This window comes from Pantherophis guttatus, chromosome 6, assembly GCF_059756535.1.
Source record: "Pantherophis guttatus breed Tessera chromosome 6, ASM5975653v1, whole genome shotgun sequence".
Lineage (NCBI taxonomy): Eukaryota > Metazoa > Chordata > Lepidosauria > Squamata > Colubridae > Pantherophis > Pantherophis guttatus.
Genome location: NC_142068.1, coordinates 48,793,175 through 48,818,676, shown reverse-complemented (window position 1 = coordinate 48,818,676; position 25,502 = coordinate 48,793,175). Strand labels below are relative to the sequence as shown.

Below are 25,502 nucleotides of genomic sequence, written 5' to 3'. Positions count from 1 at the left end.
GCAGACCCCTGCATTAGACTAATATAGTGATATTGCTTGCCGAAAGTGTCTGGGAAGATCACAAATGGCAACTGAGGATGTTGTTGCACAACAGTTGCCAAGAACTCAAATTGTCATCATGTGACTGTGACAACACTGTGACAATTGTAAGGGTGAAGTCTGGTTATGTTACTTTTGTCAGTGTGTTGTAGCTTCAAGCAGTTGCTAAAGAAAAGTTTGTTAAGTGAGGACTACCTGTAATCTGTTTTAGCAACATTATATTCAGATATGCTGGCTCTTCATGCAAAACCTAAAATGAAAACATCTGTTAAACAGTGTGAAAACTACATTTTTAGATGCTCTCAGAACTAATCATGGTTCATCTCTCTGCCATGCTGAAAGACAGTACAGAAGAACCAAAGTAACTTCCTAGACCAGAAACCATTCACCCTAGGGACAATAGTTTCCTATGCATGCCAGTTTGCTCAAATTTACTATACAGTTGCCTAAGAGAATATAAATTGGAATGGCTATATCTTAGTAACAGAATACACAATCCCAAACCCTGCTATATCTCTTTACTTGCTGCTGCAAATAAAAGGAAACCTCTGCATCTGAAGTGTTTTTATTCCTGAAAGGCAAAAATAAGTTTCCAAACAGAGACAAAGTCAAATTGATGTCTATTCTAAACTGATAAACAAGGCAAAAAAGTCAACATTGTTATTTAGATTGGCAGAAAGATAAAGATAAAAAAAGGTTTTCTACCTGATAAATGTTGGCCATTTTCATTTACAATGGAAAACATATATTGCAGGTAATTACCATTTTAGTCCAATTATATACTCATTGAATAACAAAAACACAAAACACAATGAAACTAAAGCATTTCAGATATCAGATGACATGCTGGAATAGCTGTCAATATCCCTTGTCATCCACTGAAAAAGCTTTCCATAGTTTTCAGAGCCCATAATCACAGGCCTCAAGACTATTATTGAAATACACTTCAACGAAGCCCTTATAGATTTGAGGATCAGTTATTGTGGCCTGAACAGCTGGATCTAGCTTCATCAGATCAACCCAACATTTTAACTCTGGAGTATGGTCCAAACATCTGGAAAAGGACAGAAAAAGATTTGAGTTAACAGTGAAACTTTGAGGCAATTATCTTTGGATATATTGCCATTAAGATAGTGTTCAGTGACATTCCTAGGTCAATAATATAGAAAGAATCCAGGTTCAATATCCAAGTAAAACTGGGAAAGAACTTTCTTTGAAGCCCTGTCATCATTAATTGGTATGGAAAATATATTAAATTAGATGACTCAAGACACTTTTTTACACTCCTAAGTGTATGTAGAAAGAAATATGATATTCAACTTGGGTAGGGCTTGACCTCCTTAAAGGAAAGTGCAACAGATATAGTCAGGCAGCTGTAGTTTAGATCCAATGAATACTTTCATTACTTCATTATTCCCAAGTTCTATCATTCAAATTTTTTCAGCATACAGGTAGTCCTTGAATTATGATCACAATTTAGCCCAAAATATGTGTTGTTATAAGACATTTGTTAAGTGAATTTGCCCCATTTTATGACCTTTCTTGCCCCAGTTGTTGAGTGAATCAGTTGTTAAGTTAGTAACATGGTTGTTAAGTGAATCTGGCTTCTCCATTGACTTTGCTTGTCAAAAGGTTGCAAAAGTTGATCACAAGACCCTGGGACATTGTAACCATCAAATATGAACTAGTTGCCAAGCACCCAAATTTTGATCACATGACCATGAGGATGCTGCAACTGTCATAAGTGTGAAAAATGGTCATCAATCACTTTTTTAGTGCTGTTGTAACTTCCAATGGTCACTAAATGAACTGTTGTAAATCAAGGTCTACCTGTATATGATTAGCTTCCCAAACTTCTCAAAATTGGAATAAATATTGCTGACAATTACCATATGGTAGGAAATACAGTGTTAAAATAATCCAGCCCAAACTTTCTACTTTCTACTTACTTTCTCTTCTTAGTTAAGAGGAATAGAGGACTCTCATTTGAAACTATCTCAATATTTGTTTAAATTTTTAAAAGGCAACTGGATCTTTTTTTTTCCTTCAGGAAGAAGAGAATGTTTTGCTTCTCATCCAAAAAGCTTCATCAGTTGTGACTGGATCGTGAGGGGATGGAAGGATAAGTTCTGATAGGTCAGGCCGGGGGAGGGGGGGAGATTCTATTCTTTGCAGTCATCTGGTTGTTAGCATCTCTCTGAGAGCCATTGAGGCCACATGTGTGTGGAGTTTATCTGTGCTCTCACAGGTCACCTAAATCAGAGTGCAAATGGTTCTGGCATCTTCTTGGAACTACTGAAAGGACTGTGTTGTAGACAGGACATTAGATGGTGTCTTATTCCTCCCACTCTGTTGAGGGAGGACTGTTCTGGATGACTGAGAAGCTCCATAGACTCTCAATATTCTTGTTTGTTCCAAAGCTATTAATTTCTAATTTGCTAAATTAGAAAAGCAGAATGTCAAGACACATCACACCCAATTCAAAGGACGAGCATGGGCCTCTGCCATGAGAAGAAAAATAATGATAGTCTAAACTGAGCAGAACCGAATTGCTAATACATTCTGGTTCAGAAAAATGTATTTCATCTGCTTGCCTTAGGCAGCAAAGTTAGAAGATTAATGGACACAGTCAAAACAGAAAAAAGATGATTCTCCTATTCTCTTTTGCTTCCTAATGACATCACTTCCATGTAAATTAGAAATAAAATATAACAGTAATCTGCAAAAGTAACCATGCACAAGATTTAAGAGCAAAAACTGTGAAAGATTCAAAACACTTACTCAATTAATTGGGAGGCCTCCATCCGTTCAAACCATGGCCAGATTAGATAATCAATCATGGATACTGAATCTCCACCAAAGAACTTAGTTTTGTGGTTTGCGAGCATCTAAGATATAGGAAGATGTGACATTTCTAAATAAAATGCAAGACCTGACACCATATTTACAGAAACTAATTTGTAATAATTTGTTAAGAGGGAGAGATAGGGAAAAATGAAGACATTGATTAATAACGAAAACTATCAGAAGAAACAGCTTCAGAAGTGTCCATTTTCCTACACAGAGTAGGTATATTGTTTTCTTGTTTGCTCTCTTCAGAAATTTGATCTGCAGATCACATCACCATGGTTAAATGTATTTTAATCATGGTTTGTTGGATATCAAAATGACAATGTGGCTTACTCTGAAGCATTATTCTAGTCACTGAAAGATGGAAGGGATTATTTCCAACTATTCTAATGAAAAAGCAAAAGTTTAAAATGTCTTCCTGTCATATGGAGAAAACTTCTCTAACTGGTTGAATGCAGAGGTCAGCTGAATGTGGTTCTGAATAATTCACTAGTATTCTGACAGATACACTCATTAGTAACATGAGCTTTGATTGCTTGAAATCTTTTATGTAGCCTTCTTTTGAGAAGGTGACATTATCAGTTCAATCTTTTAATGACCAGAAAAGTACTTTATGGTAAACTCAACAACCATTCCAGTCATTAAAAAGAGAGCTCCCAGGAAAGGGACCATCAAATTCCCAAGGAGGAGAATAGAGATAAAAAGACTTTCTGTATCATCATGCAATCAAAGGCTAGATCTGCAGAGCTAAACTTGAAAATGTCATACCATCAGGTCATCCCCCTGTTATTGGGTGTCCTGCTGTTACAACTTATTGTAGCTGAATCCCTAATTAGATGGAGTGTGATGAAAAGGGAGGTTTCTTGCTGGCTGAGTATGCCAGAGCATTGCCTTCCCTAAACTACCTGCTGATGGTGGATGGTGTAAATTCACATCTCTCCAGGTATCATATCATCTAGGGTGCAATAAATTATCTGTCTAGGGTATACTTGAGGTATTTTCTTATTACTGTGTACACATGTAACGTCTACCATGTTTGTTTTGTAAGAACGAACTGGATAGAAATGAGGGGATATAATCTTTTGTACTCAATAGAATTGCACATTCATCTTGGACGTAAAACAAAAAATCTGATCTTCACACGACTTCATCTTGATGAAATACATGCAGGTCACTTCTCATATAGAACACCATCCGTTTGCCAACTTTTCTAGCTAAAGTTAGGAATACCAGAAAGAACGTTAATAGGAATCTGTCCAATAAGTTCCAAAGAAGAAAGTGTTAGGAGTCTGAAAAAATAATGACCTGAGAAACAGTGAAGCACTCAGAGTGACATGAACTTTACATCTCTTCAGAAGCCGTGTATGAATTTGCTGGGATTTCAGGAAGAGAATAATAAGTCCACATTATTGAAGCTTGGGACAATCACAGAAAGACAGCTGCAGCCTGATTCCTAGTGTTACTGCTTTGTGGATTCTTTTCAGTTCTCTTTCCATTCTACATTCTTCTGAATCTATAAGCCCCTCTCCTCCCTTTCTGTGGAAGAAGTGGTAAAAACATGCACACCTGCTGAGTTTGTGCTGGTCTGGTTCTTCCTTCTCTTAAAATATTTTTTTAATAAGTTAAGATAACTTTTTAAAAAATGCAAGAAGCTTAAGGGACACATAGCTGTTAAGACTTGTGCCATGCAACATCCTTGTAGAAAGAGTTATTTGCCTGCAATAGTCTCAGACAAAACACATCTACTCAAGTACCGTATGAGAATGGCTCCCCCTGGAGGACAGATTCAAGCAACTTCATATAAATTGAATGAAGTTATTTAAACTAGATGATCTGACAGTTCAGTGCACCCCTAAACAAGATACAAAAACAACTTTGTCTTTAAAATGGCTGCAGTTGTTGGGAACAGAATAGAAAAGTTATCCTAGTATGTCAATCAGCATTCAAAAAAGGCAGGGAATTCTCTACTTCATTCTTTTCCAAGTCTCATGTCCTCCAGAATTATTCTGCTTACAATTCATAAAGCAAGGTTTAGAACATTTAACAAGGTTCTATCTGGAAGGCAGCTATAATTCATTATGACATTTCATTGCTTTTTTCTCTTAAAGAATTAAGATCATAAACCATTTACCTCTTCGAGCTTGAGAAGCTTCTCCTGGTATTCACTCTTCGATGCTGATGCATCTTCACCTTTCCTGATAGCCAGAGTATACTTGTAGCTTATTGGAGGTAACTAAATTAGAAATGATACATTACCAAGACACACAAAAATATAGGATTTTTATTCAAAATATAAAAAATCATTATGGGAATATAGACAATACCATCAACAAAAAATAAGTTGTCCTGGTAACATATATTATCCCCATTTTTATTTATAAAAGCAATTAGGACCAGAATTTCCATTGCTAAGCAATGTGGCAAAGTGTGATATTGCATAGTGTCAGCAATCCCTGATGTTAAACCAGAATTGTGGATTGTTAGGCAAACAATCTCCTTACCACTGCTGTCTTCCAACAACCAAATTGACCAGGCAAACTGGCAGGAAGTTGCTAGTACCAGGTGGCTTGCAAGCAGGCTGACAGGCAAGTAAGTGGATGCTGCCAGATGGGAGAGGAAGCAGACAGGAAAGCATGGCCCAAGGGCATCAGAGCTTGGGGTAGTTGTTACTTGGTAGGAGATGATGCTTGAGAATGCACAAGTGGAGGGGAGCCCACTGCCACAAACGCAGTGGTCTTAGGGTGGCTGCCTCTCTAGGAGTCTCTGGAGGCTGGGGACAGCAAAAAGCGTCACTTCCTGTCCAACCAGAAATTGGGAAACGGGCCATTTAGGGCCTCCAGAGGGGGTGGGGAAGGCTGTTTTCGCCCTCCCTAGACTCATTGAGAGGATCTGGAGCCAGGTGACAAAGAAAAATGGGCCTTCCCCACCCCACCCCCAGGCCCTCTGGAGGCAGGAAACACTTCAGAAGGCCCGAAAATTAGATGGCCAGCGCGCACATGCGTGCCAAACTGAGCTGGCATACCCACTGATATGGCTATGTGTGCCACCTGTGGCACACGTGCCATAGGTTCACCATCACGGGTATAGAGTGTCTGTTGTCCCCTGTTGGAGGGCAGGTGCCCAATGGTGCTTGAGTGGCCAAGGAGGATGTGCGAGTGGCTGGAGAGGCTGGGCATGAGTTCAAGGGTCAGGGAGAATGGATAGGTGGAGGAGACTTTCCCAAGCAACTTGGGACCTTTCCTGTTGGCTTCTCTATTGATTTTGCTTTTAGAATCCCAGCAGGGAAGATTGCAAATAGTGATCACATGAGTGTGGGTTGTACAAGCTGTCAGATCATGATCAAGTGATCACAGGTTGCTGAGACAGACAGAACTTCTAGGACTAATTGTAGCTACCAATTTGGTTGTCTCAAAGGTGTTTTTTCAAAAGGCCACCGGACTATACTATGTTCTTTGAGAAAGACATTTCACTTCTCATCAAAGAAGCTTCTTCAGTTCTGACTGAATTAATTGATCAATTAATTGAACAGCATTTCTCAACAGAGGGGGAAGAATACAACACCACCTATCTCCTGTCTGTTTTACCAGGCAATCTACTAGTTTTATTGTAATCTTCCACACTAAAATGAATTTCTTGCTATGTTTAGTAATACCTTGGAGAAGTATTCCAAAATCATTTTCTGATAAGCTTTTTCATAAGGGTCCGCAGGGTACAACTTCTTTTCAGGGTAAGCTTCATCCAGATATTCACAAGTGATTGGAGATTCATAGATCAGCTGACCCTTGCTTGTTTCTAGCACAGGTACCGTTCCAAATGGGTTCTTCTCAAAAAACCACTCTGGTTTGTTTTTCAAATTGATATTAACAATTTCATGGCTAAATAGAATGAGATGAAATCACCAGATTAATTATCTCAGGAATATATTACTAAGACAGGCTATGCCAAAATGAGATTGTTTAAAGTTATTGCAGTGGGGAAAGTAAGAGGATGAAGGTATATTGGATATATTCACCGCCTTGAGTTATTTGTAAAAATAATAAAGGTGGGATAGAAATAAATAAATAAAAAGATATGACTAGTAATTCCTGCTATATGCTGTTTAAAAAATACAACATGATAATATTAACTCTTAGAAACTGGAAGACTCTTAGATTCTGATTTTAGGGATCTATTTATGTGTCTCTACATAAGGCTCTCCACTACATTCAAACAGGACAACCAAAGAAGTTAGTGTCTGTGGCTTGCATTTGCAGGCTCCATATTCCTTTCTTTCTTTCTTTCAACAAAGTTTTGGAACAAGATTCAGATTATGTCCATCCTATTGGATTGCATGGAATGGCTAGGAGAATAACTTTCCCTTGGATTACTTCATGCTAACCTTTCCCTGAAGTATAATCACCATATATTTAATGTTTAAGCAAATTTCATCCTATGGTAACATACCTAGATGATCTCAGAACGTCAACAGGTATAGTCTTCATTAGCATTAGGATAGGAAATCACATATCCTAATAAAAATGGAAAACAACCCAGCACCCTGGAAGAGCAAAGGCTAATCACTTTCATATGGTTGCCAACAAATCTGCATGATTTATGAACCTACCAGAAGTTAAGTTTATCTCTAGAATCCTGATTTTATCTTAACTGGTATGGCATGGAGGACAGGGTTTTTAAAAAAGATTTATTTAAAGAGATGTCCTATGGCTGTTCATACAAAAACAGCTTACCATTATAATAAATTGGACCATATGCATATGCTCGCTCACTATTTAAGAAGACTGAGGGATACTATTAAAAAAATACCTAAATGCCATATTCCTTCAAGTTGCTTTGAAATCCAAACCGAATGTAACTCAGGCATGTCTATGCCTGAAATACCGCATTATATTCTAAAACCAATAATCTACTCATGCGAGATGACCTACAATCATCACAAGACAAATCCTGCAAATGATCAAGAAAACATATTACATAATCAGAGCAATAGATATACCAAGAATTTAAACGAAAACAACCACCCTCTTCCCTTTAGCTATCCATCAATTTCCCTATTATATTTCTAAACTAGTTCTCAGATGAAATTCTTCTGCAGCAGAATCCCCTATTGAACCAAGGAACAAATCTGAAATTGAAAATGTTCTATGATATTAAACAAAGGAAAGTAACAAGTCTTTGAAGACAATATCTGCTAATTTTCAACCAAAAAAGAATTTTATATTTTTACATTAAGCCGTAATGAATATAGGAGACAGGTCATACTTGATTCCTTTGGCTTTCAGAACGAGTCGTGTTCTCTGTGCAAAAGGGCAGTAACGCATACTGTACAGACGGATGGTTCCTTCAGGCACTGGCCCTGGGGCTAGATTTCCTGCAAGACAAGTTCAAATCTCCAGTCAGAACTAACAAAAACTAGATTCTATCTTGAAGACAAACAATAAGTCATCAAAAAATAAGATAAGGTTTATTGTCATATACCTGTATACACAACGGCACACATTAAAATGAAATTCCAATGCTCCCCCACTCTCGAAAGGAGGAATGCCACCAAACAATTTCACCATCCCAAGGATAACAACAATATTACAACAGATGCCATGTTATACAAAAATGACACAAAAATCTATATTAATCACAGTGCATTTTGAATACATAGCGGAAAAGAGTGTCTTGATTGTTAGCAAGGTCGATAGTATATGAAACAAAGCTGTTACAGAATCTAGTTGTTCTGCTTTAGATACCACAAAGCCTTCCACCCAGAAGGCAACAATGAAAACAGGGCATTAAGGTGTATAATATACAAAAAGAGAAAAAAAGGTAGGAAATAAAACTCTTAAAACAAATATAGTCTATCTTCTTATTATACCTTCTCATTATTGTTACTCATTCCAATAGTTTATCTTACACAGCCTGTCTTCATATAATATATTAAGCTTGGGTAGAGTGTTTATGGCTCTGTGTTGTACTGCTTTTTACCCAGTGTGTTTAGTGCAGTGATGGCGAACCTTTTCGCCTGCGCCCGCTAGTCTGGGCTGCAACCCGGAAGAGGAGCTGCCCAGGGAACATGCACGCGCCTGAAAATCAACTTCGTTTCAGCCAGCTAGACTTCCGGGTTTCTGGCACACATGCGCACGTGACGATAAGCTAGCCGGCCCGCATGCTCACGCAGGAAAACGGGAGACCGGCTCTTCCAGTTTCTGGCACTGCCAGACTAATGAAGGCCAGCTGATAGTTGTGCATGCATGCGTGCCAGGAACCTGGAAGAGGAATGGGCAATGCCGTGCGTGCTAGGTGACATTAAGAGTGGGATGGAGCCCATTAAATGGCTTGTGTAATATGTTGTCGCTGGTGTGGAGGGTGGGGTAGGGTGGAGGACATTTATATTACTTTATTATTTTATTATTTTCTTCCATTAGTTGTAATTTTTATATATGGTGTTTTTATATTCCTGTAAGCTGCCTTGAGTTGCCATGTGCGAATAGGCAGCAATATAATTTTTCTAAATAAATAAACATATAAACAGTAAATATACTAGGGCAAGGCTGCATATCAGAGCATACATTCCACCAAAAGTCATAATAGAAGTGTACATATATTTGGTTGTACAATTTCAGATATGTAGCATTTTTAATCCTAATAATAGTGAATTCCATTCATCGTTTCTGGCCACACAAGACCAGAGATCAGGGGTTAAACATCCTTAACGACATGATATTCCTCACGAAACTCCATGGCATGTGTCGTCCCCCAGCTCTTGAAAAACGGCGCGGCTGAAGACCAGCCCAGGCCGACACCCAACCGCCTTAGGTCACAGAACAGCCTTCACCGAACGGGTGATTCTATAACTCCCACAGCCCTAGAAAGGAGGGTTGCCTTAAACCAGTTGGATTAGAAGATGATGGTGCTCCTCCTGGGATCAGAGCGTTTGCTCACCTTTTCCCAAGCTTCTAGCAAATTCCCCAGACATCTTGCTTCGGGCCACCAGAGAGAAAATGGAACCAGCTGAACCCGTCGGAATTTTCCCTTAAGACGCCGCCTTTTCTCTCCACCGGCCTCTCGACGCAGTTTTGCTCCTCCTCTTCGTTAGTCAGCAACTCTCCCTCCTCCGCTGGATGCTTAAGAAGCGTCCACGCTGGTTGATTGACACGAAGCAAATGGCTCGGAGGGCAGAGCGAATTGCGCTCTTTCTATCGCGGTAAATACTTCCGGCGTAGCAAAGTGTCGGATACAGCTGCGGATTAACTATAGGAGTCTATGCATTTAAGTACAGTTAGGAAGAGTGTAAATTCCATCTACTATGTAAACATACGTTTGAAAATCAAATACAAGAATTGAAAGGTATAAGAACAGGACGGCAAATGGATTCTGCTGCCAAATTCTCTCCGCCCCCCCCGTTTATTTTCGCTTTGTCTGCGATTAGGCAATTGCCTTTCATTTTCTTAGGATAGCAGAATTCAAAACATTCCACACCAGCCTAAAGGATATAGTACTATAAATCATGTCATGTAAACCCCAGTAACATTGGACTTATACTAAGCCCTGTGATTCAACTTAATGTGTAAACCAACACACAAATGCAGCCAGTATAGAAAGATAAATATGCAACTATCCTCAGCAGATAATATGGTATATTTTACTGTATTTTTGTTATTTATTATTGAATATTGGATTATTTTTTGTTGTTAGGGTTGGGAGTTTTTGAACTTTAGTCTAATGCCCAGAATCTCTGGATTGAGGTGTTATATTAATATTTGTATAAATAAACCAGTAAAACTTTTGTCTCTTGAAGTCATTTCAAGTTAAAACAATGTTTGCTGGCTGTGCAGACTTAAAATCATGACCAGAAATGGAAAATAAATCCCGTCTCCCTAAATTATATTATATATCTGTAAAATGCTGGTTGTAATTGATATGTCTCATAATGTACACAATATATGTTAAATATATATAACCAATTTATAAAAATATAGGAATAAGAGGTATATCAGGGAAAGTTTATAGAAGAAGTAGACAACTTGTTGAGTCATTGCTTCAGAGATACTACCTTACTAGATTCCTCAATGTCTTCAACAATGGCAGAACTCTTAATGTATTGGGAAAGTTCTTAAATATTTAGAGATGTATCTACCTTGAACAGTAGTCCTTGTTGAACTGTATAGCACAGCCAAACACCAGCAGTTCACAAGAGGAAATGTTTTATGACATTTTGTATTATGTCAAAAATGCTTTATGATAATTTTATGGTGATATTTTTAATAACATTTGCCAAATTTCAATTCCACAGGAGTCATGGGTCCTGGATTTTGAATACATTATGTAATTTAGCCCATTTGAGATACCTTTATTGAAAATGGTTTGCCCTACAATGCACAATTACACACAGTTAAAAATTACAGATATAAGAATTTTATTACTAGATAGAGGAATGCTTTTTTCTGAAAACACCACTCATTCTTTCATTCTTTCATTCATTCAACACTCAATCATTCTTTCAATGATTCCACTCAATCATTGAAAATGATTGTATAAAGTTCTCTTTCAGCAGTAGAAAATAACATGACTGCCAATATCTATTTATCTAGATAAAAAGCTTGATAGGTATTCCAAAGCTTCTGTTTGTCTCTCAGCAATTTTGAAATGTTCTCTTTTTATTTCTGGTTTGCAAAGGAATTCAGCCTTGGTTCTAAATTGAACCAGTGAATTTTTACGGTATTGCATATAAGTTTTGAAATATGTTTTCTCTTATTCCGGGTTTACAAAGGAAGTCAAACTTGGTTCTAAATTGTAGATACAGTAACTGAATTTTCAGAGTAATACACATTATTGCCACATAAAGTTTTGAAATAAGTTTCATCAAATAGCGTTTGCATTATTTCCACTAATAGTAACTACAATTTTTTTTTAAAAAAAAAATTGATTTATATGCCGCCCTTCTCCGGAGACTCAGGGCAGCTTACAATGCGTTAAGCAATAGCCTTCATTCTTTTGTATATTTTATACAAAGTCAGCTTATTGCCCCCACAAACTGGGTCCTCACCTACCTTAGAAAGGATGGAAGGCTGAATCAACCTTGAGCCTTGGAGAGATTCACACCAGCAGAAATTGCAGGCAGCTGTATTAATAACAGGGTGCACTAAACCACTGTACTATCAAGGCTCTTATTATTATCAGCACTTTAACAATTTAGCAATCAAATCCCAGTTATAGGAAATATTAACAACAAAAGAAAACATTGAATGTGTGGATTTTCCAGGTCCAAATATGACCAGTTTTTCCCAAGCAGGTATCCAGTTTGGATATCTAACAATAACGCACACGTGGAAACGTATGACTAGTTTTTCTTTTTTTCCCCTAATTACTTGCTAGAAATCTTCCTAGGTTGCCTATTTCTGTACCTGTATTTATGACGGATGATTGTAGATAATCTTTGATTTACGACTATAATTGAGCCCAACATTTCTGTTGTTAAGTGAAACATTTGTTAAGTGAGTTTTGTCCCATTTTATGACTTTTCTTGCCACAGTTGTTAAGTGAATCACTGAAGTTGTTAAGTTATAACATGGTTGTTAAGTGAATCTGGCTTCACTTTGATAACATATAGTTACCAAAATGCGTAAGTTTTGAAATGAAAGAACAAGTTTAAATAGTGCCAATTTTTTGGTTATAATATACAGATGTGTCACTGTGTTATGTGTTTGTCAGCTGAGCGTCCATTCTGAGCATTAGAATGATCTAATAAATGATGATCAATAAATCATCATTCAAATTCAAGTTCTGTTGAAGTGGCCAATTCATTTTATTTAATTATTGCTGCAGCTTATAATGCTGTTCCATTTTTCGAGCGTCTGAAAGGGTAACTGATGCGAAAAATAAATTAAAAAACCAAACATTCATTTCTTTATTCTTGCTCCTCCCACGTAGGCTACTGCAGCCGGCAGCGAAACTTCCCCTTATTTTAACAATTAGCATATCGCATTTAAAAAAAAAAAGGAATGGAAAAAAATGGCATGTCAAGACAGGCCGGACAGTTGCAGTTAAGGTAGAAGACATTCCTTATAGGTATTTTTAAAGGACCCTTCTCGTTTCCCTCTACAACTCACTTGGAGCATGTGGGCTGCAATGGCAAGAGGAGGAGGAGGAGCTTATTAGCTTTAGCCAATCGCAGAAAAGCAGCTCGCGGTTGCTCGGATACGAATGTAAACTGCAAGCCTCGGCTGAGCGAAGATCGCAAGAAGGCGGCGGGCACCATGGACCCTCTGAAAGGGGGCGGCCGTCGCCCGGTATCCGCGACTCACAAAGCGGAGCTGGAACCCAAGTACGAAGGGAAAGGAGAGGGACGGGAGGCTTTCTGGTGTTTCTGAGATGTGCTTTTCTAAAAACCTTCCTTTTTATTCCCTACCTTCCCTAAAGTTTATCCGGGGAAAAAGGCTATATAGAACAGCGCGATTTCCTTTTGTGAAGGTTTTTTGCCTGGCAAACAAACAAGTTTGGGTTTTGTTAAGATAAGGATCACCGGGTTTTTAGTCTGTCAGGTGTTTTTCAAGGATTCCATATGGAAATAAGATTACCAGCTGCACATTGTTGTTGTTTTTAAAATGAGAGCCCAGTTGTGTGTTTTCTTTTTCATGCCAACATCCTTGGAGACAGTCCTGGGGTTTGTTGGAAAGAGTTCTTTAGATGTTTCTATGGGAATCATAGGGTTATATTGAAGAGTGGGGTTGAAATACATGAATTGTCAAGGAAAAAAAACAGGTGGAAAAGAAATAAACGGTTTGATATTGCTGCAAATGGTGAAGCTGAAGAGAACGCATGGGGATTAAATGAAAACAATGTATATGAAGGAAGGAAGAGTTGTGGTTGGAGGAAGTGGATGACATTTTCGAAAGTGCAGAGGTGAGAATTTTAAAGAAGAAAGGTGCAATGTATGAAGCAGATCTGGTGAGAGTAAGGATAATGTAGTGCCTTGGCACAACTTACAAAGGTAGAGAGATGAAGGGCTCAAATTTCCTCACCCAGAAGGAGTTTTCATATCCTGAGTTTTTATATCTTGTCATACTTCTCACATTGTGGAGTAGCAGCTTGATCATATAGAGAGCTACCACCTACCTGGTCAAAAAGAGCCATTTTTGTTTATTGGTTAAAGCACCGGGTTAGAAACCGGAAGACTGTGACTTTTTGTCCTCTCTTAGGCACAAAACCAGTTGGGATAAAGTCAGTGGCAAACCTCTTCTGAAAAACGTTGCCAGGAAAACCACAGGGACTAACCCATGTAGTCATGATGAGTCAAAACTGTGTTGAGGGCACACAACCCCCACTAGGAAACACTTTATTTAATATGTAAGATTAGTCATCTATAATTAAAGGTATTTCACTTAAAATATATTTTCTCCAAGGTGGGTACAAGGATTCACCAATAGGAAAGTTGGATTTATCAACAACAGGACTGTTTCTTATCCTTGTGGCAATTACATTATCTTTATTAACATGGAAACACGAGAGAGATCATTCTTGCGATGTCACTTTGGAAATATTGGAGCGTTTGCAGTGAATGCAAGCCAGAATATTGTTGCTTTTTCTGATCGGCAGTTGAATCCTAGAATCTATGTTTACAATTTTCCAGGACTAAAGAAAATAGCAAAATTAAAAGGTGAGTGTGAGGACACTTTTATATACAGCGTTATTCCATATACGTATGGCAGCATTCAGTTAAATAAAAAGCCACATTCATATTTATATGTCCTTTATTATCTCCATGCATATCATGCTCTGCTGCCTCATCATGACAGCAGAATGTTCCTAGGAGGGATGAGCGAAGAATGCAGGCCAATAATACATATATCCAGTAGGATTACCCAAGGTGTAAAGCTCATTTGCAGCTGCCCAGCTAAAGCAAGCAGACATTTATATCAGGCGGTAGTACTGATATAGAAAGATGTTGAAGGTAGATGATCCCTTTCAATGACAAAAGAAAACATTTGATAATATGCAGGAGAAAGCAATATTAAACCACTCCTGCAATTTACCACAAAAATCAAAGGACACCATAGACATAATAAAGTGATTGGAGATAAAGTACGAGTATTGGGCTCCTGAGGTTGGGTGACCCTCTCTATGATAATCATAAAATATGTCAAAGAATAATGTGTAATGTATGAATTTTGTAAAGATGGAGCAGAATGGGAAGTGAGATGAAAAACTAGTAATAGCTGGTGAAAATTGAGGATTAAATTTAAGCACTGTTTGTATACGATTTGGAAATAAGGTTGGGAAAACTCTATATGGCACATGGGGCTGCCTTTCAAGACCCTTCTAAAATTCTGATTTGAGCATCATCAGGTGGCTTTTTAAATTTTTGAGGGATTAAAAAAACCATGTTACATGGCGCCAAAGCAGTTTTAATGAGTTTAATTCAGAGATGATTCATATATCGTCACACTGTACCATAATGTGATGGGAGAGACAAGCAAGAATAGAGTAACAATAATAAGAGACTGGAATAACACATTATAGCATATATTATGCACTGGTAAATTTTAAAATCTATCTTAAATTTTAAAAACTACATTAAAATATTAAATAAATTTGTTTTAATAAGCTTTAAAGTGTGCTACTTTTAACTTTTAGGGCAAGCCAGCCTAGACTATTCCTTGCTTGCATTCAGTCACACAGGTCCCTATCTGGCCAGTTATTCAGCACTGCCTGAGTTTTGCCTTTCAATATGGTAAGTGTTGATCGCATATTTTAATAGGGACAAGTGGGTCAGAATTGCATTCACATAAATTCTGGATCAGAATTCTCTATCTTTCTGCTGTATTCATGAATTACTGTGCTTATATGCATATCATTCTGCTTGGCTTTTTTGCAAGTGAAGTGATTACACTAACCAGAAATTTACCAGGACAGAATGCAGAAAAGTTTAGATTATGCTGAAATCTAGATTCTTACAAATCAGAGTCTAAAGATGGTTTCTGGTTCCAAGACTGTTAGAGAGCAAAAAGTCAGAATTCAGGTTCAAGGTAACCTTTTAGTCTATAGTAAATTCCTGCTTAGTTTATTGACTCCCAAATGAAAGAAGGGGCAAGGAAAAGTGGAAATATTATGTTTAAAGCTTAAAATGTTTTTTTTTCTGGCATATTTTATCTAAGTGATTGTTTTTAAACTTATACCTGGCAAAATTTTGCCATAGTTGCCTAAATGCAAGGAAGACATTTAAATCTAAACAATAATAAACTAACCAGATTTGTGGTGTTCCCCCAAATTATGGTCAATATTTTAGTGTACCATGTTGCACCAATCTGGACATATTGTAGAAAACAACAGTTAAGAAAAGATTGTTTACAACTGACTGGTTTTCCTCCCATAGGTCTGAATAAATTGGCCGAGATTATTTATTGCTATACTTGCCTGACACATTTTTCAATGTTGTTCAATGTTGTTCAATGTTCATTTTTAAAGTTCATTAGGTGCAGCAGAGAGATTGAGGCTTCATTTGCTTTATTTTTTTCTTTTTTAATTGCTGTCTACTAATATATTATTATTATATAGTTATTATTTTTATTATTAATATTATTAATATTATTATTATACAGTGGCTCAGTGGCTAAGACGCTGAGCTTGTTGATCAGAAAGGTCGGCAGTTCAGTTGTTCAAATCACTAGTGCCGCGTAACGGGGTGAGCTCCCGTTACTTGTCCCAGCTTCTGCCAACCTAGCAGTTTGAAAGCATGTAAAAAATGCAAGTAGAAAAATAGGGACCACCTTTGGTGGGAAGGTAACAGCGTTCTGTGCGCCTTTGGCATTGAGTCATGCCGGCTACATGACCACGGAGACGTCTTCAGACAGCTCTGGCTCTTCGACTTTGAAACCGAGATGAGCACCGCCCCCTAGAGTCAGAAACGACTAGCACATATATATTGTTTTGGTCATTGGAATAACTTCTGGATTTTTAGAGTTAAAATATATATTGACAGAATACTTTGCATATACAACAAATAAAAAATTACTTTCTTTCATTTTTAATTAGGGATTGGCAGAACAAACTCGTATTATGTAGTAAGTCACAACCTGAGATAGAAATAACTGCAATGAGTTTTAATCCTATGAATTGGCATCAGTTATGTTTATTTAATGGGGCCTCTGTGACCCTTTGGAGTATTGAAAGGAATAACCAAGAGCACATCTTGATTTCAAAGTAAGTATGATTGTGATTTTTATGTTAGAAACAACAATGATATGCTAGAAAAAATAGAATAAGCTCTCTGACTAGGCTCTATAGTTTGTGGACAGCAACTGTCTAGTCGATTCTCATAGTGGAATATACAGTATGAAATATAGATCTTTTATTATAGATTACACAATGTAAATATTTTTGTCATACTTCACATATTATAAAATATGCTTTATAAATAAGGTTATTATGTTATACTGAAAACAAATGTTCATGTTTTAATTCATATTTAAAGAATCATTATTCCAAGTTATTTTCCATATGGTTTCAGGCCTGTCAAACTTCCTGCTGAAGATGGATCCTTAACAGATGAGGAAAATAGCTTCTTTTCCCATCCCAGTGTCAGTGATGCTTATTTTGGTCCTGTGCTACCCAATTCAGCCATTGCTGGCTTGGTAGGAGATGAGGCTGAAACATTTAAGGTTAGTTTTAGTCTGAATATTACTTCTTATGATCAGAAATCACTACTTTTAGTTAAGAACCATAGAGATTAACACACTATGATATATATTTCCCCCCCAAAATTTCAAAATTAGAATTTTTATTTAATTCTTTAAAATTAAATTTAAAGAAATGAATTTAATGTTATTTAATGTTATTTTTTTAAAAAAAATAAAAATTAGAATGCATTAAAATGAAAGGGTGTTTTTTGTGAGGGCATGCATGCATGTATTTTTATAGCTCAAGCTCCTGTGCATTTTCTGTAATTTTAGGTATTATCATATTAATCTTGGGTATTATCAAATTCATGCCTTAGATTTAGATTACTTTTCTTGGATTGTACTTATGAGTCCAAATAAAGCCATTTTATAGATTCAACTCTGGTAATGAATTTCTATTTACTGATTTCTTAAATTGGGCAACTGTAGGTGGTTATAGACCATTTATGAATGAATGTGTTTCTTGTACTGATGTGAAAAAGTATAGTAAAGACAAACTAACTGAATACATTCATGACATTTTCTTGGCTGCATTACAGAACTGATTTGTGATGGCTTTCTGAAATTTTTAACATCTTAGTCTAGAGCATAGTAATATAACTCATAATGCTCTGAAAACGCAGTACTTTAAGAGGAAACATGAGTGCTTTGGGTTTTAGTTGTGAAATGTATTTTTTTAACCTTCTCAGCTGTCCATTTGTGACTCTCATTTGTGAGACGGATGGTTCATAAAAACAACTTAAATAAATAATATGTAGCAAATATATCCAAGCACAGAATGTTGAGGTCATTCATTATAATAACCTATTAAAGTTTTGTTGGCTTAGTATTTTGGTCATGCTAGGTGTCACCACCTCAGACCGTGGCTGAGCTTATATAAAGCTTGTTGAACCTGGATAATATTTAGATGAAGACTATCAGGAAATCCCAGAACTGAGCTCTTTATTGGGAGATTGAAAAATTATCCTAAAAGAAGTCAATTAGAAACCTATATTATTTTCAATAAAGCTATATATGCTTGTCTATCAAGTAGACAGGAGTCTAACTCAACTTGAGAAAGTCATTACCTTCAGGATATTGGATGAACCCAGACACCTAGGATACAATAATGTATGAACCCATCAATAAATGATTTAATTAAGTTTGCAGACCAGGCCTTAATACAGGTAGTCCTTGACTTACGACCACAATTGAGCAAAAAAAATTTATCAGGATGAATAATCCTGATAAAAACATGTGTATTATATATGCCATATTATAAATATTTGAATAAAATTAAATTGTAAAATTATGTCTGTTTGTGTATGTGGTTTATGATTTGTGTATTCTTAATTCTTTTGTAATTGAAACTTCTTCCTTCGAAATGACAGCCGAAAGATGATATTCAACCTTGTGTTCACCCTACTGTCCATTGCTGGACTCCAGATTCTGAGCTGTATTTGGGCTGTGAAGAAGGGTATTTCCTGAAAATAGGTGCAGAGACATATAGGGCTGGTCTTCTCACTCAAAAACTTTCTCCTGAGGCTATTGGTGAGAAACATTTTTTTTCTGATTCATTGGAATTCTCTTTGTTCCTAAAGTAATTATTTTTGGGAAATAGTTAATCCCAGTGAAATTGTGCCATGCGGTAAATAACCAGAGTTGTAAAAAAATGTGAGTTCTACCTAAAAAATACATGACAAGCATAACTAATTTGCTGGATTTTTTTTCAAAGAAAGATGACTATTCAAAAACATTAGACATGTTAATTTCCTACCATTCCCTTTCTAGTGAATCGACATTGTCTGCTTCACTGGAAAGAGTAGTTAAATTGTATCCTCTGAAATGCAATAGATTCATGTTGGCAATTCAATACTGTAGTAGTACTATTTTACTGCCACAAAAAATGCATTTGGTTTCTTCATGAGAAAAACTGTGAGTTTACCAGTAGCTTTGAAATATGAAAACTCAAAATAATTTTTTCACAGTAAACATTATTAAATTTCCAAAGAATTTGCTGTACTATATAACCTTTAGATGAATTACATTGAATTATTACTAAATTTATCAAAAACATCTAAATCCAAGGGGAACCTCTTTAGGAAAGTTAATTTTAAAAGTTACTATTTCTATAATTAAAAATAAATTATAATTCGGTAAAACTACAGGGATTCTTTTGTATGGGGGAAAGGGGGAGGAGAGAAACAGAGTAAGTAAAATAAATAAATAGTTAAAATAGGCCATGAAATCAATTATTAAAAGCCAGTTCCAAAAGACACATGTTATGGCTGTTTTAAAAAAACTAAAGATGTTAGACCCATCAGTGTTGCAAGAAATATATAATAGAAAAGACTCAATACCAAGTTGTAATAAGACCAGTTCTCAGGAATTGTAGACAAACCTCATCTGTGAGCAGGGTCCATAGAGCCCTAATTTAGATCGATACTATATGCATTAATTCACTTTATTAACACAAATAATGACAATTATTTTTTCCTGCTTTAATGGCAATTGGTTCTAATGTATTTGCAAATGAGTTATGTAAGTTGCAATTGATACATACTCACTTCCTTTCCAGCGCAAAAACGGACAACTTTTCGTTCAATGTCACATAGTTCTAGGAAAATGGAAGGTATTTATTTTTTTAATACTAAATGCCTTTACAGAAAACATTTACTACTTTGGGTATGTATCCTAATACACTTTATTAGATAGGAAATGAATGTTCGAAAGTACATATAGAAATGAGGGATTGTAAATGTCTGCATCAATAACCTCTCCAGTTCTGAAAACTGTGGAGTCCTTGGTGTTCTCTGGGCTTGATTATTGCCTGCAGACTTTTCATAACCCAACTTGGTAGCATGCATGAGTTCAAGTGAGTGTGTTGTTTGTTTCTTGTTTATATACAATAGTTTACCTGGTCAGTTTTGGTGGGTGTGTGCTTTTCTTGATTCCTTTCCTAAATTCTTTAATTAGAAATTTCTTAATAGTTCCTTGTTTTCTGCTTGCTTGATTGTTTGCCTGGTGTTAATCCCTGCTTATCTGGGCTTTGGCTGCTGGAGAGAATGTGTTCTAGTTTATTTTTATATGTCTACTGATAGCTGATTTGTCTGAATGTTGAGTTGCCAGGAATTTCCTAGGGATTTTGGATTTAACTGCTTATAATTTTCCAGGTGGAATTGTGGTTCAGTCTGTCCATATGTTGTGAGATTAAAATGTTTTCATCATGTATTCTGACTGCTAGTTGGTATTCATGGAAGTGCTTTGCCTATCTCTCCTACATAGTGACAGTTTTAGCCCTTACATATTGTAGATGTGTCCTGTTTTTATTTCTTGAACTATTGAGTCTTTTGATGTAGATTGTTTTGGATGGCTTTCTAAGTATGACAATAAAGAAAATGGCTCCTATAGAAATTGCGTAATTTGCTACTTATTTTAATAGGAATAGAGCAGTGGTGGGTTGTTACCGGTTCGCTCCGGATTGGGCAAACCGGTAGCGGCAGTGGGAGGCTCCATCCATCCGCCCGTCTCTGCGCATGCACAGAAGAGTTACGCGCGCACGCGAGCAAACTGGTAGTGACGGGATTTGAATCCCACTACTGGAATAGATCCAATACCTTAAAAATAGATATTACTGAACACTAGTTCCATAAGTTTGAGAAAGTCTTCCACTTTAAGAAAGATGAAATTAAGATGTCTATGCACACAGACATAAATATATAAAAAAAGTAGTTTGAAGGGAGTGATCTAGTTGAAAGTCTATGCCCGTGATGGCGAACCTATGGCACGCATGCTACAGGTGGCACGCGGAGCCATATTAGTGGGCATGCCAGCTCAGCTCTGGGGCGCATGCGCATGCCGGCCAGCTGATTTTCAGGCCTTCTGGGCCCACCAGAAGTAGGGAAACAGGCTGTTTCCTGCCTCTGGAGGTCCAGGGGGTGGGTGGGGAAGGCCCATTTTTCTTTCTTACCTGGCTCCAGATCCTTTCTATGCATCTGGGAAGGGCGAAAACAGCCTTTCCCACTCCTTTGGAGGCCCTACGGAGGCTGAAAGGGCCCATTTCCCAACTCCCGGTGGGACAGGAAGTGACTTTTTTTCTGTCAGCCTCCAGAGACTCCTAGAGAGGCTCCTAGAGACTCCTAGAGAGGCTCCTAGGGATTCCTAGAGAGGTTCTGGAGGCTGGGGACCAAGAGATGTTTTCCCCAAAAAATTAATTACTTGTGAATAGGAAGGATGGCATTCACTAAGTATGCTGCAGAGAAGAAAATACCATTGAAAATAAGGAAACACAGAAGGGACAAACAGTGAAAGTCAAGTGGCTGAAAGGACGAACAGATAAAGAAGCTATTGGGATGGCCATGCTGGATTCCCCTTTTCTTGTAACCTCCTATTCTACACTGAACCACTGCTATCCACAGAGACTCTCCATATGAATCAAGAGTCTGGATAATGAGAAAGTTCTCTGTTGTGGATACTCACATGGAATGGAACAAAAAGAAACTGATGTTAGCATTCTAGCTGAACAGTCATAAGCATATTTACTTGAAAGCTATTGAATTAGGACATATTAGAAAGCATAGTGTAATTATGTTTGTTTCAATGGCATCCACTAGTCTGTTCAGGAAACATGCTTTTATTCTTTAGTGAAATCTGTACTTGATTAATGGGGGTAATCAAGTTAAATAATCTATGCAATCTATATATTACCAAACTTAAATGCTGTTTAACTTAAGATATTAAGGGAGATAAAATAAACCAGAAGAGATAGTCTTCTGATTGGTTATTTTGTTTTGTATACTGTATGTTTAAATAGCTCATGTTTTATTAATACTTTCCATAGGTGAGCCAAGGAAAGAATCTCAAAATGTGATCCTACTTTCTATGGCACTTCATAAGGATGGACTATATGCAGCTGGAACTGTAAGGCACTGTTCTGTCGAGTCCTTTATGTTTCACTGCTAATATTAAATTACATTAAATCCCAGCTATCAACATTTCAGAATGAAATGCTTTTCATAACCCATCCCATAATCCTAGAAATAAAGGAATCAATAAAGAGAAACAACAATGTTGTAAACATTAAGAACTAGGAAGGTTTTTTGCTTCTAACTGCTAATTAGGTACTGCTCAAGATATCAGAAAATCATATTTATACTTTCAGGATTATCGCTAAATTAAGATTCACCTGTATGCATTTTCTAATCTTGGCTGTTGGGAGGAATAATTTAAATCAAGAAAATGAAGGAAGACTTTAAATCTCATAACCTTTCACACAATTATCATTTAATTCCACATGTTCCTTTTCATTCATACACTTTTGAAAGTAAAAGAGAGATGAGAGATTCACTTAGGGATTTCCAATATCAATATAGTTTGGTTTCAAATATTCTCTAATATTCATACAAAATAATTTACAAATAACACAATGCTATGCCTAGGCATTTTTTGGGGTGGAGGGGTTGGGAAATTTGTTGTGAATTGTGCGGTTTACGGTGTATGTATGTGTTTTTTTTTCCCTAGGATGGTTTTGTTCGCCTTTACAAAATCAAGGGCACAAGCTTTCAAGCAGAAGATTGCTTTGAAATTGAAGAGCCAATAACAACTCTTTTCTTCTCCCCTGATTACATTTACCTGCTAGTAGAAACAGAAAAGGTACTTTGTGCCAGGCAAAAATCTTGTATGAGATTCCCAGTTAAATATGTATTTATTAGAATTTTTTTCATATAACAAAATCAAACCTAACATAATTTAATGTGATTCTTTCAATGAATACAAGTGATTGCTATCAAATGAGGAATTGATCTATTCAGATCAGAAGCAAATAACCCATGATCAGGCTGATTTGTTACTAGTGGGATGAAGTTCTAGTAAAATTAAGGACTGGAAGAGTAATAGTTCTAATTGAATTATTTTACTCTTAACTTTGCTGTTGTACCATTTATTTTCTTATGCTATTATCTTGTTGTGAAAGGGTTTTTGTCTGATTCAGATTAAACATTTCACAAGTAGTGGAATTCTATGCCAGGGGTGTCAAATTCGCAGTGTCACGTTGTTGTCACGTGATATATCAGGACTTTTCCCCCTTTCCTAAACGGTGTGGGCGTGGCCAGCGCATGACACATCTGGCCTGCTGGCTGCGAGTTTGACACCCCTGTTCTATGTGAAACAATATTAATAGATACAAAGTTGAAAACTCTTCCAAATTTCCCAGTGAAACAACTGCTTGGGCATTCTACTTCTGACATCCACTCATGATTAGACTGGATGGATCTGTACTTTTCAATATTTTTATACCATTCTGTTATATAGATATCTCCAGATTAGTTTTAACAAACAGCTGATCTATAAAGGTACAAAGTGTAGATTTTCCTGGTCACTCTAGTGAGATGATTCACACTTCCACGATGCTCAAAAAACAAGCTCAGAATAGGTTTGTCTCATAAGACTTCTTTTGATCATTTTGGATCCATTTTGAAAGTGTTTTAAGCAATAGAATATTTTTTCCCCATTCTATTGGATTTTAATGCAAAACATTAAAATTTGGGTTGAGATGACACTTTTGTGGGACACTCAATGAAAGAGATGGTATTGAAGCAATTGCTTCCACTAATAATAACCATTTTTCACATAATAAGCTATTCAGAGAAAGTTTCTAAAGACATTCTCAAGAACTTAGTATTTCATAATTTTACAGAAAGGTGTTGCCAAAAGGAAGTAGCAACAGTTTTTAGACAGGTATATATGTAAGAAAATTAATATCATATGATGTACGCCTTCACCCTGAATTCAGTCACAATTGGCAAAATAAGATATGTATATTTTCCTAAACTAATTAAGAATATGTATGAATGCTTTCTCTGATCTTTCCATCATGGATCATTTCTAATTAACAGGGATCACTTTATATCTTTAATCCAAATTCAAACGAAGATGTTATTGCATTACTGGATGCAAGTATGAGCCAGTTCTTAGCAGCTGATTTTATTGTTCCAGGCAACAAACACTGTGTGGTAAGAAAATTTCATTTGTATTAAATGGCAGAAAAGGAAAAAAATAAAGTTTTCAGAATTTTTAGTGTCATTTTGCAATATCATTTGATGAATACTCCTACCATGGCAATTTCTAAATCAGGCTTGAAATCATATGTCTGTATTAGTTGCTTAATTTTTTATTCTACTCATTTTCCCAAACAATATGCTCATTTAAATAAGGCACATTATGATTCTAAGCAAAAAGATCAGTAGCTTGTTTTTTCAGCGCACATGGATTATGAACAGATGCAAGCTTGTTTTGTTCAGTTCAGCTGTTGTAGAAGGAAAATAATATCCATAATATTGTATATTAAAATAGAATAGAAAAGAACTCGAAGCTTATAAAGCCATCAGCTAGTATCAAGATAAAAGAAAAAAATCCTTTAGAAAAGGAAAGAAAACAAACTTACAAAAATTCATAAACTTGCTCAAGTGCATGCATAGTATGAGGAAACACACTACAAAAGTAGGAAAGTATAATATGACCCTTCAGAAGGAATTCTTACGAGAAGTTAGAGTTAATTTTTCCCCCTTTTCAGTCATTTTTATACTAAGTAAAAAACCCCAGTTTTCTTTAATTAACATTTTTTCTGTTCCTTAAGTTTTATACTGAAATGAGGGTTAAAGTGAGAATTCAAAAGATGAGATTTAATTAGTAAGTAAGAAAAATTTAAAAAATTAAAAATTAAAAACAGAAAAAATGTTTATAAGAAAAAACATCCAAGCAACACCTATTGTTCTTTTTGCTCCTTTGGCCCTATTTACTAGAGAGAAAATGGGTGAAGGATAGATATCAGCACGATGCAGTAATTGACGTCAGCTTTTTGGTAGATTTTTCTTAATGGGTGTACTGTGAGGAGATAATGTAAAGCCCACTTATTGATGGATAGTGTGAATTATGTCACTTACTAGTGAAATAATTTTGTACAATGTAAATAAA

At 36.4% G+C, this 25,502-nt stretch overlaps 2 protein-coding genes across 3 annotated transcripts in view; one reads left to right on the top strand and one right to left on the bottom strand.

Moving 5' to 3' along the window:
* Positions 1-588: 588 nt before the first annotated feature.
* Positions 589-10,297, bottom strand: GSTO1 (glutathione S-transferase omega 1). Its single transcript, XM_034440045.3, has 6 exons — positions 9,820-10,297; positions 8,149-8,257; positions 6,542-6,764; positions 5,021-5,122; positions 2,821-2,927; positions 589-1,093 (listed from the first exon to the last, which is right to left on the bottom strand). The coding sequence occupies exons 1-6, from the start codon at positions 9,851-9,853 to the stop codon at positions 940-942; spliced, it is 729 nt and encodes a 242-aa protein (XP_034295936.1). The 5' UTR covers positions 9,854-10,297; the 3' UTR covers positions 589-939.
* A 2,769-nt stretch (positions 10,298-13,066) lies between these two features.
* Positions 13,067-25,502, top strand: part of CFAP43 (cilia and flagella associated protein 43) — a 51,396-nt gene continuing 38,960 nt past the window's right edge. For both annotated transcript variants that reach the window (XR_015728646.1, XM_034440042.3), the window contains exons 1-10: positions 13,067-13,201; positions 14,280-14,533; positions 15,511-15,607; positions 16,909-17,076; positions 17,384-17,534; positions 18,923-19,082; positions 20,110-20,163; positions 22,372-22,451; positions 23,052-23,183; positions 24,425-24,541. Coding sequence is in view for 1 of the 2 variants with exons in the window: in XM_034440042.3 (XP_034295933.2) it covers positions 13,134-13,201; positions 14,280-14,533; positions 15,511-15,607; positions 16,909-17,076; positions 17,384-17,534; positions 18,923-19,082; positions 20,110-20,163; positions 22,372-22,451; positions 23,052-23,183; positions 24,425-24,541 (1,281 nt within the window). In the remaining variant the exon portion in view is untranslated. The remainder of the gene's footprint in view (positions 13,202-14,279; positions 14,534-15,510; positions 15,608-16,908; positions 17,077-17,383; positions 17,535-18,922; positions 19,083-20,109; positions 20,164-22,371; positions 22,452-23,051; positions 23,184-24,424; positions 24,542-25,502) is intronic.

Coding starts and splice junctions, on each gene's coding strand:
- GSTO1 (XM_034440045.3), bottom strand. CDS start 9,853: ATGTCTGGGGAATTTGCTAGAAGCTTGGGAAAAG. Junction 6,765..8,148: donor CTGAAAGCCAAAGGAATCAA/GTATGACCTGTC, acceptor CATTCTATTTAG/CCATGAAATTGTTAATATCA. Junction 1,094..2,820: donor GAGGCCTCCCAATTAATTGA/GTAAGTGTTTTG, acceptor GTCCTTTTCCAG/ATGTTTGGACCATACTCCAG.